Here is a 14,790-nt window from a genome sequence, read left to right as displayed (position 1 = left end):
AGCGTACAAAAGAGAAGTCAATCAGTATACTAGATCAAAAGTACAAGCTTTACGAAGTCAAGAAGCACCGATAGTCAAATATAGAGTGAACTAGGCACGGACCCCAAGAAACTACATGAGAATGAGAAGAGAAATCCTAGCTCATTATTCCCATTTAGAACCTATTAAGTTAAATTTCGAGGACGAAATTTTTTTAAGTGGGTAGGTTTGTCACAGCCCAAAACCATTTACTTCCTTTACAAATTTTATTTGGAAATTGTTATATTTTCGAGTTATTAATAGATATATTTATGAGTCGAATTTGTGAAGAGTCTAGTTGCGCCCCTAGTTAGATGTAATTTTGAACTATAAAATATACCTATAGAAATAGAAATTCATTTTCCCAAATATTCTCTTAATATGAAGTTGGGCCTAAATGAGTATTTGCATAATTTTTACAGTGGGCCTTATTTTATTTAGATTGGGCCTAAGTGAAATATCTGCATATTTTACTATTATTTTACTTGCTTTTATTGGGCTAGAGTTTAAAAGAGCCCAATACAAGCCCATCATCTTTCAGTAACTTCTGAGCATTCATGATCCATATCTCATTGCTGTTTTGAAATTTTAACAGCTTTATTTAAAAGAAAGATAAAGTTGAGACGTGTTATCTCTTCAGCCACAATTTGATCAATTTTGATTTCTTCCTCAGCCACAATTTCGAATTTCTTGGGGAGAAAGTAAAGCTCCCTTAACCACAATTTCAGTCTTGCACCCTACGAATTTCAGTCTATTTAAACCCCAATTTATCATCCCCAATTCACTTTTTCCTCATCTGTTTTCTTACATCATATAATCCATTTTTCATCTCTCACTACAGAATCCAAGCTGGTAATTTTAATAACTTTTGCAAAGTTATTTCATTTACTGTTTTTCATTTCTGCACAAAACCAAACTCCCACAAAAATTCTTATTCTTTCAAATTCAAACATGCATACACAGTATTAAACTTATTAGAATGCATATTCACTGCTTTTACAAAAGAAAAGGGAAGAATTAAAAGAATAATAGTAGGGGATTAGAAGAAAAGAAAAGAAAGGAGTAGAAGAATTTGTTGGTGAAGATTGCTGTTGTCGGCGAGAAGGAGAAAGGGACGGGGCGGTGGTGCTGGAAGGCGACGAAGGATCGCCGGAGAAGGCACGGCCGCAGCTGATGCGGCGAGGACAGGGGCAGGGGAGGAGGGATAAGAGAGGGCGCCAGATCTGGAATAAGGAGGCGGCAGCTTCGGTCACGCCGATGGCTGTTCGGCCGAGGAAGAGAGAGAAAGAAGGGGAGGCGACGTCGGGCTGGAGGTGACGGCTGGCTGCTCACCGGAGCAGGGGGCGGCGTCGGCTTCGCCGAGGGCCGTCTGGCCGAGAGGGAAAGAGAGAGGCTGGGAAAGAGAGAGGGCGGTAGAAGGGTAGAGAGAGAGGTTAAGGAGAGGACAGTGGGAGGCAGAGTCGCCGGCTTCCGGCGGCGGCGTGTCGTCTGGTGGCGGCGGCAGGAGGCCGAGAAGGGAGAGGGGTGAGGGGAGAGTGGCTGAGTGTTGAGGGTGCGTGAGTTTTGTGAGCAATTAGAGTGTGTGGGTTTAAATTAAGGGAGTTGGAAGAGTGGGCTTGGGCCAAAGGGGGAGTTTAATTTCATGGGCTGAGATTATTTAAGTAGTTGGGTTTATTTTAATTATCTTATGGGCTGCATATTTCATTTTAAATAAGTTGGACTTACTTTATAAATATCAACCCACTTTTTCGAAAATATATTTTACTACTTAAATTCATTAGATCAATTATTTTTACATGATTCTATAATTTAAATTATTTTCTAAGCTCAATTAGGCCCTTATATTCTATTATTTGAATTTATCTGATTAGGTGCGGCGCGACTAGGACGTTACTTTTATTTGATTTACTCAAGTTAGCATACAAGTTCAAGTTCAAGTTTCAGGTGTGGGATTTATTTCAGTACATGCCGTGGTTAATTGTTGTCCATTTTAATATTATGTGTTTGCCATATGTGTTGTAAATTCAGTTATATCGCTAGGGGCCCGCTCAATGGGTCCAGGACTTCACAGTCCTTGGTATGCCACAATGCGATTTCATGTTAAAGTTATGGTTGCAACCAGTCGCCAGGGGCCGGCTCAATCGGTCCAGGACAGAAAGGTCCTTGGTATGCCACAGTGCGACTTTCAGTCACGAATGTATTGATCATATGTGATTCTCATTTTATTAACGTGGACAATGATTGCATGTTCCCACACTGAGTGTACCCTGTATGCTCATCTCATACTTAACATTTTCAGGTTTTAAAGGCCGGAGGCACGTGGAAGGTCGAATGGCGAGTCAAATATTTTGAATTCAGTTTTTCTTAAAAATGTTATTTTGAGTAAAGTATGTTTAAATAAATATTTATTTCACTATTTTCTTGTTAAATATTTATTTATAGTCATGATTTTTCCGCGTGCGTTTTCATGTAAATTTAAAATGGATTTGGGTGTCACACCCTTCATAAGTTCATTGTTTAGAACAAATAACCCGGGCACTCCTATGCAAAGTGCATCCTCTTCAGTTTCTTTTCGACGCCACTCAATCTGTATTTCTTCGAACTTAAGCACAAAATCATGCAGAGATGTGCTCGCATTACAAAGGCTCTTTAGAACTTTGTTGGTTACCTCACTACGTGATGTAGCATGTAGGCCGGCGCAGAATCGGTGATTCGTAAATGCAGATGACCATCTAGTCTTCAAACCGTACATGGTGTTAAACCATCTATGATCACCAAGCGCATACTGATCAATCATAGATTTCCACGCATCTTCAAATTCGCCAGCCGTATCACAGCCATTCATACAATGAAACCAAGCTTTCTTGAAGATAGAACTCCCGTTCAGTTTTCCGAAATGAGATGGCGCGTTCTGATTGATATGCCATTGGCAAAGACGATGACTAGAAGTTGTAAATACGATATCAACTGCATTCATAAGAGATTGGCATTGATCTGTAAAAATCACCTCTGGTTCTTTACAAGACATGCTCGCCCAAAAAGTAGTAAGTAGCCATTCATACGATCGGCTAGTTTCATCTGATAAAAAACCCATTCCGTACATCACATTATTCAAGTGGTGGTTGACACCAACAAAAGGTACACAAACAAGTTTGTACTTGTTCGTCCGATATGTACTATCCACAGATAAGACATCGCCGAAATACTCATAGTCCAACGAGCTGCGTGTGTCTCTGAAGAAGAAATTAAGAAGTCGGCCCTCATCATCAAGTTCAAAGTCCCAATAGAAGAATGGTTCTGTATTTGCCTTCGTCGTAAAATATTCAACAAGGCACTTTGCATCACCGTTCTCTACTTTCGTCTTCATCTTAAGCCCATTAATGTGATTATATGCATCCTTCCTAGTAAAACCACAATTTTGAGGACCGCCGGACTCCTTCTCCATGAATCTACAAGCCTTAGCAATGCTAATGCCGACTGACTGCATGGCTTCTAGCAAAGATTTCTTATAAGTCGACAAATTACGCGCTGATCGTAGCAAATAAGATTGCTGAGTCGGAAATAATTCATGATTGTGCTCTGTGTAGAATGAAGAAACTTTCCATTCCTTCTCCCACTTGCGTGACACTCTTAGCTTTGCCTTACACGAACACCTCTGAACTTGCTTCTTGTAAGTTGGCATCCTTCCATCAGATGCTTTGCAATCACTCTTGCCATTGCAGGAACAAACAAATTCTTTGAAACGCCATATTTTAGTGCCTGTGAAGTAATCTTGGTTACGTCTTGTCACGCTAAAGCCCTTAAGTCTTCCGTACTCACAATATAGAAGGTAAGCTGTATCAGGATCTGGCACGGGTTCCCCTGGTTGAAATTTTGTTTCAAATTGATCCACCAAATCAAAATCTTCATCATTCAGATTTGCATCTGAATCTGAATTCAAATGGGGTTCAAACTGTCCATCATCCAAATTTTCATTATCATCTGGTAAACTTTGCTCACTTTCTTCAACATCTTCAACATGTACAACATCTTCAAAATCGTCAACATGTCTGACTTCTTCAACATCCACAGAATCTTCAACATATACACACCTATCTTCATCTCCGAGATCATCAAAGGGAGCTTCATTCAAATCAAAGTTCATGATTAACCTAAAATATGACAAAAATCATTCAGCATACTAAAATATTACATTGTACAACTACAAAAAAAGGCATTTGCCGAACTACAAAACCAAAAATCTTAACAAATTTCTGATTTGCCAATTCCGGCAAGGACATGCCGAAATATGTACTTGGCAGGTTGCTGTTCCATAAAAATATGGTCATATGTGTAGTTGCCGAAATTTAAAAACTGCCGAACAATACATGTTGCTTTTTGTTCGGCAGTTTTTAAAATTCGGCAACTACATATGTGACCATATTTATATATGTTTTTCCTATTCTTGCCAAAAAAAAAATTTAAATTTACCTATTACTAGATTGTTCGGCAGTTTTAACATTTCGGCAACTACATATATGAACATATGTACTTGGCAGGTTGCTGTTGAATAAAAATATGGTCTATGTGTAGTTGCCGAAATTAAAAAACTGCCGAACAATGCATGAATACATGTTGCTTTTTGTTCGGCAGTTTTTTAATTTCGGCAACTACATATGTGACCATATTTATATATGTTTTTCCTATTCTGGCCAAAAAAAAAAATAATTTTACCTATTACTAGATTGTTCGGCAGTTTTGACATTTCGGCAACTACATATATGAACATATTTTTATTCAATAGCAACTTGCCAGGAAACATGAAACACGAAATTATTTGGCCATATCAATTACATAACATAAATACATACGAAAAATAGGATATTGTCGTGATAAAAAAAAAAAACAAAATTCAGAACCGAATCAACAAAATTCGAAAATAATCGGATAAAAATAAAAAAAAATTCGTATTGTTAGAATGGAGCTTCTAATTAGTCGAATAATGATACTTCACAGTGCAAGAATGACGCTACAATATCTTTTTCCATTTAAGAAAAATTAAGAGCTTCAAAATATACTCATATACAGTAAAACAATATAGAATCAACACAATTAAAAAATAATCAAATAAAAATAGAATAATAAGTAACCTTTGAATGGAGTTTCTATTTAGTCGAATAATATGATACTACACAATGGAAGATTGAAGCTACAATTTCCTTTTTGATTTAAGATCAATGAAGAGCTTCAAAACAAGCTCAGAATTCGTGGGGAAGAAAATGAAGAAAGAAAACCCAAAAGTCTCTATTTGATCCCCCACCAAAAAAGGAATTCGAAAAATCGCGCCCAAAAGTACAAATGTGACAGTGTTGCCGATACACTAGGCAGCAAAAATTGCCGAATTCTGATGCCGAGACGTATCTATTCCCAAGAAAGCAATGAGTGCTAGACGGCTGAACTTGACGGTGTTAACTATTAGTTGCAAAAGAAAAATCGAAACTCATAAAGTTCACCTTTACACGTGTCGCACATCCGATCTAGGAGTGCCGGCGACCCTGGTGTAGGGTAGAATTTACCCCCAAATACTACCATTTGGCCCCACTTTCATAAATAATTCTGCACGCTAAATGATGTTGGTCAATTGCATGAGGGCTTAAGACAAAATTGATTTGACTCAAGATTACTTAAAATTAATTTTATTAGGAAATGGCTACGACTCATACAAAATTAAATATCAAGCCATCCAACTAAACATGATATTTTGAGATTAATCTTAACTACTAAAAATAAAAATTAGTTTGTTTGGTTTGATCAAATAGATGTTCTACATTCTACAATTGTAAGAATAACATAAAGATAAGTTTCCAGTCAAAGACAACACCTTTACTTATTTGTCAGAAAACCATTACAAGTAAGAAAAAGAAAAGAAAAGAGTCCAGTATCACCTTCTCCATCGCTGCTACCCAAGTGAAGGAGAATAGAGTAAGCAAAAATGAAGATGAGAATTGGATCAGCATGTCTCAAAATTTTAGCTATTTTTTGCGACCCATTTAGGCGGTTCAAATGGCCAACTCAGGCCCATTTTTAATCACACATTTCAGCTTCACGCCTTCCTCAACAACTACTAATGCCATCTGTAATTACAAATACAACTATCATATCAATCATCATTACTTCCCCCAAAAAGTTAGGAATTACACAAATTCACAATAGAAATTTCAAGACGAAATCTCTTGATTTACTTCTTGTGCATTCTAGATTCAGGGGAATTAAATTGGAGTGGGGAGAGTGGCTGTCTCAGCATATTCACATCACTTGAATCAATCTTCTTCTCCACTGGGCTACTACTCATCTTGGGGCTGCATTTTCTTTTCCCCTGATAGCACGATAAATCAAACGCCATTAAATTTATGAACATGCTAAATCAAACCCCAAAAAGCATTGCATATATCCTATACCTTTCCAGAAGTAGTGCCTCCACTCGAGCCACTATTGTGTTTTTCCCTATAGCATTGCCTCATCAACCTTTTATTCTCCTTGTTCAGGACATTGTTTTCTTCAAACAGCGCATTCACCTGAAAGAACAGATAGTTGTCTGATTCTTGCACGAGAACTTATCAAACAACCCTTGAACATGTTACGTACCTCCTCTTCAGCTGTATGAAGGTTAATTGTTAAATGGTCCTTGTCTTCCTCTAAATTTTTCACCTTCGCTGCTAATGCTACAACTTTCTGAGTTAAAGGACTCAACCTGGATCAAATTGCAACTCCAGTCAAAGTTTGAAACATATAAAACAACAATTATATGTCAACTGAAATCACATATACTTCCTTCCTCAATAACTGTATTGATTTTCAGAATTAATTTCACCTTGTCCACAATGTCAGTAACTTGTTGCAAACTTCAATTCCAGTATGCGCCTCCAAAAAGCCATGTGCAGTTGACACAATTTCGTCCTTGCCAAACATAGTATTGAACAGTGAATTAAGTAAATGATGTTCCTCTTCTGTATCATTAGTAGACTCGCCAACCTTTAGCCATCACATTAGAGAATGCGTGTCAGTTTCAGAAGGAGAATTTCAAGCTTTAATCAATATAAGGAACATGTTGTGATGGTTTCAAAGGAACTCCCTCACAGAGCTGCATAATATAATTTTTATGTCTCACTGAATCACACAGAGATATTGACAATACAGATAGTTAATGGTATTCCATAACCACTTGATTTAGTAGTTTAAAAGGAATATTTATTAAGAGAAGACAAGTAAAGCAACATGGAATCAAAGAAAAGAAGCAACTAGACAGCTTATAGTAAACTCAGTAAGATAATAAAAAAACTTTCTTGGTCACTTCAAAGGTTTTTCAGTTATTAAAAGGGTTTTCAAAATCTTGAAAACAAATGAGTGCCATATCCAGCTAAATTTTACTGCATCATCAACCACAGATGCCAAAAACATTGAAACTAGTATTCTGTACGTGGAACAGTTTTGGATTTCTCCACACAGTTTTCCTACAGCCTCAAATATGCAGATAGTAGGTGTCACTCTGCCGAGTGCCGATAGTATTGATTTGAAACGAGATTTTATGTGCAAGTCTATAAGATGATAATTTGCAATAAATGGCTACAAAATTGGCTGACAAACCGCATCACAGGTCAGGGAGATGCCATAGTGATTGGCAGAGAGTGCTCCAATATTGGACTAGGAGTGTTGCCAACACAGAAAGAACATTCTGGAGATGACAAGGAAACGAGGAAAGGCAAATTGACAGACATAGGGACCTTGTATTGCACTTGTGCACAATGCACAAGAACACAGTTCTTCATGTAAGATTGACAATGACTGAGATATAAGTTAGTTATAGCAGGAGGCAGATGCAAAGCTGTTAACCTAGAACTTCCTATCATGGAGAGGACATGAGTCATACACATGTTTCACTTTGTTCAGTAGCAATTCGTGAGAAACAGACTGAGTAATGTTAAAAATGATAACAGATCATTAACATAAAGATTGAGAGCCAAATAACATCAGTCTTGATTAGACTCATAGACTATAATATACTTGATTTCACAAACATAAGTTTCTAAATAATGATCTAAGGTTGACAATTTTTAACAAAAAAAATTCCCACTCCAGATCTCCTGAACCTCCATTATAAGATTACACCTAAGGGACATAACTTGGAATCACCCTTTACAAGCTACCGAGAAGTACAGCAATTAGAGAATGGAATTATAGGCAGTGCATTTTGCAAAGAAATTCAGACCATAACACGTCCCTTGCTAAGCGCGAAACATTAAAGATTTTTAAAGTAAAAATAAGAGACTTTCTAACAAAACAACTAGGGGCTTGAAGCTTGATGCAATACAGCTATGGACTTGCTTTAAGAATGAAGTAAATTCTGTATCAGCATGGACTACTACCTAAAAACTTGAAATTTAATTTTGAGAGAGAGACAAAGAGTTTGGAAAATAAAAAAATAAAGTGTTGGTGCAGTGGGTAAAGCTTCACATTTTCAAAGAGTTTGGAAAATCTTCAATGCCATTTAAGTTGCAACCTAAAAATAATAAAATGTGCCCAAGAAAGGAAGAAATCATCTACCACTGTTCTGAAGTCTAACTGGTGAGAACAGCTAAAGGACTTTAAGGGCCTCCAAGTAATTTTCTAATAGGTCCTGATCATAATATGTCAAAGTTATATGTTTTAAGAGTTCATCAAAAAGAGTTTACTGTATACAAGCAGATAATAAAACAATGAAAAGCCCATCAAAACATCAGTACATCACATTAAAAAATATGCACCTCATGTGCATTCAACTAATATAATAAGCTCCACAATTAACAAAAATATTCCGCTTCTTGGTTGTTCATTTTACCATTATAGGCTCGAACATATTTTGGTAGGGATCCAATTCGTGAAGTAGGCAACAACCCAGTAAAAAATAAGGATCTCAGGGAGTGCGACTAGAAAGATGGCATAGGGGAAGTGGCAGGTAAATAAATGTGAGACCCATCCAGATTCACAAAGATTAGACTTGAAGGTGTAACATAAAGAGACTTAATATTTATAGCTCACCTTGACTGATCAGTCAGTCTATAAGTCTGTAAACAAGGATAATGTCATGGAATATCTAGAACAAAACACAGAGTAATGTAGATATGGGATTAGACATTGTACATTTATTTTTAATAACTTAGAGAAGCTTTTGAAGGAATTCAGCTGAAAGAAAAAACCAGGCTAGAAGAACATGGAACCAACAGAAATGAGAATTTATATATTTGCAGCACAACTAACACAAGTTGAGTAGAAATAACTGCAGTAAGCTTAACATAACTGAAATTTATTATCAAGTGATTCCATACCAAATATGCTTAGCAAATATATAATTAAATAAACATAGTACGAATCCACAAACCAAAAAAGAAAAAGGAAGGATTAAACCAAGAAATTCAAATTACCAACTGCGGGGACCTGGCACTTGTAGAGATGCAACTCTTCCTCCAATATCTTTTTCTCCTCCTCTAAATCACGACTCCGTACCTCAGCTTCCTTGGCTCTCTCGTCCGCCTCGTTCGCGAAATCCATTAAGGCTTCACGATCGTGGTCATAGAGCGAACACTCCCTCTCCCACTTATTGCACGCCGCCAACAGATTAGAGCATTCCATGGCCAGTTTCTGGTTTTCCTCCACAAATTTCTTCAACGCCACCGCATTCATGCTCGCCTCAGCCTGAAGAACAGAAGCGGGAAATAATTCCTTCTTCAAAATTCGAAAATTCCTAAACTGAAATGCGAGGAGAGGGGTAGAAGCAGCAAAAACAAACCCTCGGATCGTTCAATTGTTTCATCTTTCTCTTTTAGCTTGGATTGCAGAGAGAGATACTGACGACGGAGGTGAACCTGCGATGCTTCGACGGCGCGAAGTTTAAGAAGAAGTGCGTCGGTGGAGACATTCAGACCGACGCTGTGATCTATGGATGCTCTTATGTAATCATCGGTTTCTTGAGGGATTTCCATGTCAACGACAACAGCTAGGGTTTCGAAATTGGATCTTCAACTACGAGATGTAAGAAGTCGGAGAATTTGAAATGGGAGGGATTTGTTTCTCAAACTAGCCGTTTGAAGTCTTTCAAAAACTACAGTGTGGGAAATGGGAATGATAATTTCTTTTTCCTCTTAATTCATGGGACCCGCACTTGCTATTTTGAGTGAACACTGGAGAGCACTTGACGAAGATAGAATCGTATAATATATTATACGATTAATTATTGATTTATCTTGTTGATCAAGTTATTTTCTTTATAAATAGTACTCCCTCCGTCCCATTATTGATGGCACGTATTCCTCTTTGGGCCGTCCCACGTTACATGGCCTGTTTCCCTTTTGGGCTAAAATTAAGCCATAATTAAGAGCTTAATCACCCCAACATAAAACTCTAATCCTAACCCTAAATTCACTTATTCCCAGATTTTTTTTCTCTCTCATATTACCGCACTCATCTCTCTCTCTCTCTCTCAGATTTCTTTCTCCTTATTCCTTCTCTGCCTCACGCCGCTAGCCTCCCTCACGTCGCCCCGCCAGCCACCGCCCAGCTGCGCCTCCCCTCTCCTCTTTTCCTTGCAGCGCCTCGACCTCCCACCTCTCCCTCGAGCCCGCCGCCGCCTCCTTCACTCTCATCCGTCCGCCGTCCATCCCATCTGCCAGATCCAGCCGCCGTTCACTCTCACACGACCGCCTCCCTCTTAATCTTCGGCGAACTGCAACTAGAAGTCGCCGCCGCCGCCCCCTTCAAACCTTAACCCCCAAAGTTTTGTGCCGCCTTTTTCCAAACCCTAGCTCTCGTTCCATCTGTCTGATACTTTCTTCTCTGCCTCCCTTCACTGTTCTCATCATCTTCAATTTCGATTTAATTTGATGTTTCTTCAATTATGTTTTAATGTTTTTTTATTAAGTATCTTGTTTCTTGGTGATTGATGGTAGATTGATCTCATTTTTGTTTATTCATATTCGTTGCTTTGTTGATTGGAGGGGGCAGATGTTTTTTGGTGGAGGGAGACGAAGAATTTGGGCCAGAATCTTGATCTTGTTGAGACGAAGAATTTGGGGCAGATGTTGAGCCTCTGTTGATCTTGTTGAGACGAAGAATTTGTGTTGCTTTTGATAATTTTGCAGTAAATAATTTGTGTTCTTTTGATCTTGTTGCACCAGAAAGAACCACCGAAAATTTTAATTAATCTCTTAATGAAACACCTTTCTCCTTAATGAAACACCTTTCTCCTTAATTTTGTTGTTCTTAATCTCCGTGCCGAAAAGGTATAGGCCATAAATACTGGGACGGAGGGAGTATATTTTATGAAAGTCGAATTGAGAGTTAAAATGTAGAGAGTGGGATTGTTCCCTTCTCGCGGTGTTCTTCCGGTATTCATGAGTGAATCAACGGATTAACCCTTATTGTACGTATTTCGATATACAGTATATTCCGGTATACAGTGGTTATCAACGGAGTTCGTATATTTATCAGTATCAAATATATTTCACGCTTCTACCTGCATCAGTTGGTATCCAAAGCTTTGCTACGCTCTTACGCGTGTCTCCCCGTCAATCAACCGTTCAGAATGTTCAAAATTATCTCTATCGTGACGACGACCTTCTGTCTCAACAATTCAAGGAACTATGAGCACAAAATTGAGAGATATTTGACTTCCTATACGGTGAATATGATCGACCCTATGCAGAACATCATCAAGTATGTTTTCGATTCGAGGACAAATCGTTTCAAGGATGGAGAGAATGATGAAGATATAATCGTATAATAGTATATCTTTAATTATTGATTTGTCTTGTTGGTCAAGTTATTTTGTTTCATTTTAGATGTTTAATTATAAATAGGAGTTTTATTTATATTTTATGGGGTCGAATTGAGAGTTAAAATGTAGACGGTGAGATTATTCCCTTATCGCGGTGTTCTTCCGGTATTCATGAGTGAATCAACGGATTAACCCTTATTGTACGTATTTCGGTATACAATGGTTATCAACAGAGTTCGTATATTTATCAATATCAAATATATTTCACGCTTCTACCTGCATCAACACTTCAGTGGGGGCTCTTGGAGCTGAGATCCATCCGGGTTCATAAAGCCCCCACCGTTGGTGCACTGGAAGGGGATCGAAGCGGTTGTTATTGGAGAACCGGGTGCGGAGGTGTATTCTGTGTGGCGTGTGCAGTGTATGCGCTCAATTTTTTTTAAAATAATAATAATAATAATAATAATAATAATAATAATAATAATAATAATAATAATAATAATAATAATAATAATAATAATTGACTGCAATAGTCGAATTTTTGAAAAAATATATATATAGGAGTATATTCTTTTCATAGACAATGTTCAATGGCTCTTTTACATTTTTTATTTTTTATTTTTTAATCTTATTATCTTCTACAAATACACATAATTTCTACTTCATTTCACACATCATTTTTCTTCTCAATTTTCAAACAATCTTCTTCTCTCTAGCATGCTTCCTACAAAATGTCATCATCATCTTCATAATCTTCCTCTCACTCAAGCTCCGACAAGCAACGTGTTGTCCAATTCGCTCAACTTATGTCACAATTTTATAAAATTGCAAAAGTTATTGTTCAGCAAAAAATTCATCATAGACAAAGGCGCGAGACGAAGAAAGCTTATATTTGTCGGGATCGTGAAGTCGGCGCACAACGGCTAGGTAGGGGTGAGCATTCAGGCGGTCTGAACCGAACCCAAAAATTTCGAACCCGAATTGGTTCTAAAATCTCAATACGAACCCAAATTGTTTGTAAGGCCAATCTAAACCAAATCGAACCATAAATTTTCGGTTCGATTTGGTTTGGCAAAAACTTTTTTTTGTTTAATAAAAACATGTTGTCTAACAAATTATTCATTCATAACTGCATAAGAAACACACCCGAAATAGAATTAATTCAATATTACTTATGGACAATTCAAAAGCTAAAGATAAGCATTTTCTTGTATATTTGTGCAAAAACATTTAAATCGAGAGCCTACAGAGTACAGACGTTCCAAGGTAATACTTATTTCGTCCCATAAATAATGGCTTGTTTTTCTCTTTGGGTTGTCCCACAAATAATGGCTTGTTTCTATTATTGAAAATAATTAGGGCTTCAAAGATTCTTAATTAACTATTGTAATTAACACTCCAGGAGCCGACTTCCCGCGTGGCTAGGAGGTCGATTTTCCGTCGGCCTTCAAAAATCCATTGGCAACCTTCTCAAAATATAAGGGCTTCACTCCCTTCTAAAAAATCGAGGCCTTCACTACATGATTCTAAATTTACTAACACTGATCTACCTTGTTTACTATGTGAGGAATCATGGGATGATGTTGTGTCCGGTGAGTGGTTGCTAGCTTACACACCGGCTCAGCTTTCCATGTTGAAGATATTTCTACCATGCTTATTTTAGGTGAGATCTACCAATTTACCTACTGTTCTTGTTGTGTTAAAGCTTAATTGATAATTGCATGTTGTTCTTGATTATTGGGAGATGGATTACTTTGGTTTTGAGATGATAAAATTTTGCTCACCTATATTTTGGTATTTGAATCATCAATGATTGTTATTGTTGATAGTATGAGATGTTTATATGCTCATAACGTGCTAGCTATGTTCTGATGTTCATTGCTTGTGCCTTATTTGGTGTTTTAGCCTTATGTGGCAGTATGGCTAGTGTGTTATTAGCCCTGTGTGGCTTTGTGTGCTTAGGCCTTGAATGGCTTTGTGTATGCTTTAGCCCTGTGTGGCAGTTTGTGCATTTGTCCATCTTATGCCTTGTGTGCCATTGCTATCTTGTGACTTGTGTGCCTAACTTGCATAAATTTCATTCATTCCAATACTTAGCCCTCAAAACCAATTCCAATTACAAAATGCAGTCAGTAGGTATTCAATTCCAGCCCTCAAAATGTAATCTCTTGCTATCACATAATGCAAGCTATTGCTATTCAAAATGCAGCCCTCAAAATCAACCTAAACTACTTCATGGCTGTTGAATACCTAAGTTAGTCATTAGGTATTCAATTCCATCTAATGATATGGATCCTATGCCTAGATCATTTATTAGATGGTCCATACCCTCCTCACATCTATTGTCAATAAGATATTGCAAGCATTCCTTCACTAGCTCATTAGGCACTTCCAAATTAATTGGAAGTTGATTTTGCCTAATGAGTGTGCCCTTCTTCATATGTGGTACTTTGTATGCATTATGACCTTTCACCTTTAAAATCTCCACCATGCATCCTTGAAGATTCGAGAACACATTGTTTAGAGTAGTATGTGAGAGGTCTTCAAATGACTTCTCAACTGCAGCCACTAGATCCTCCACATTATTGCACACACTTTCTGTTTGCAAACTCTTAGATTGCTTTAAACCATCCCAAATCATTGATATCTGTGTCTGGACTATTGGGGGGTTGATGAACAATTCTGATGTCAAAGCTATCATAACTTGCAACTTGCCTAAAATCTGGATCATTATCCTTGATGTGAGGCCTTGCATTGACTTGTTGAATGAAAATAACTTTACTTGCAAATTCTGGCCATTTTCTCTTTATGGCTGGTACCATCTAGTGCATAAACCACTTCTTTCATTATAAATTAACTAGAAATACAAAAATTAATGCAAAATACATATGTATTCAGCCCCTACTGTTCTACTGTTACATTTGTCACAACAATCATCACTAATCCATACCTTATTGATAAAGCAATCATTGATCACTTGGCTTTGT

The 14,790-nt window shown here is 37.5% G+C and overlaps 2 protein-coding genes and 1 long non-coding RNA gene across 3 annotated transcripts; 1 reads left to right on the top strand and 2 right to left on the bottom strand.

The window, feature by feature from the left end:
* Positions 1-1,324: 1,324 nt before the first annotated feature.
* LOC130992716 (uncharacterized) lies at positions 1,325-2,504 on the top strand. Its single transcript, XR_009091362.1, has 2 exons — positions 1,325-2,215; positions 2,318-2,504. It is a non-coding gene; the product is annotated as an uncharacterized LOC130992716 (long non-coding RNA).
* A 55-nt stretch (positions 2,505-2,559) lies between these two features.
* Positions 2,560-4,162, bottom strand: LOC130993816 (protein FAR1-RELATED SEQUENCE 5-like). The gene is made up of 2 exons (XM_057918853.1): positions 2,687-4,162; positions 2,560-2,613 (listed from the first exon to the last, which is right to left on the bottom strand). The coding sequence occupies exons 1-2, from the start codon at positions 4,160-4,162 to the stop codon at positions 2,560-2,562; spliced, it is 1,530 nt and encodes a 509-aa protein (XP_057774836.1).
* Positions 4,163-6,009: 1,847 nt separating this feature from the next.
* Positions 6,010-10,130, bottom strand: LOC130993815 (uncharacterized). Its single transcript, XM_057918852.1, has 7 exons — positions 9,832-10,130; positions 9,456-9,736; positions 7,665-7,897; positions 6,869-7,029; positions 6,643-6,748; positions 6,456-6,572; positions 6,010-6,373 (listed from the first exon to the last, which is right to left on the bottom strand). The coding sequence occupies exons 1-7, from the start codon at positions 10,011-10,013 to the stop codon at positions 6,236-6,238; spliced, it is 1,218 nt and encodes a 405-aa protein (XP_057774835.1). The 5' UTR covers positions 10,014-10,130; the 3' UTR covers positions 6,010-6,235.
* Between the last annotated feature and the right edge of the window lie 4,660 nt (positions 10,131-14,790).

This window comes from Salvia miltiorrhiza, chromosome 7, assembly GCF_028751815.1.
Source record: "Salvia miltiorrhiza cultivar Shanhuang (shh) chromosome 7, IMPLAD_Smil_shh, whole genome shotgun sequence".
NCBI lineage: Eukaryota > Viridiplantae > Streptophyta > Magnoliopsida > Lamiales > Lamiaceae > Salvia > Salvia miltiorrhiza.
Note: the sequence above shows the minus strand (reverse complement) of the source record. Positions and strands in the feature narration are given on the sequence as shown.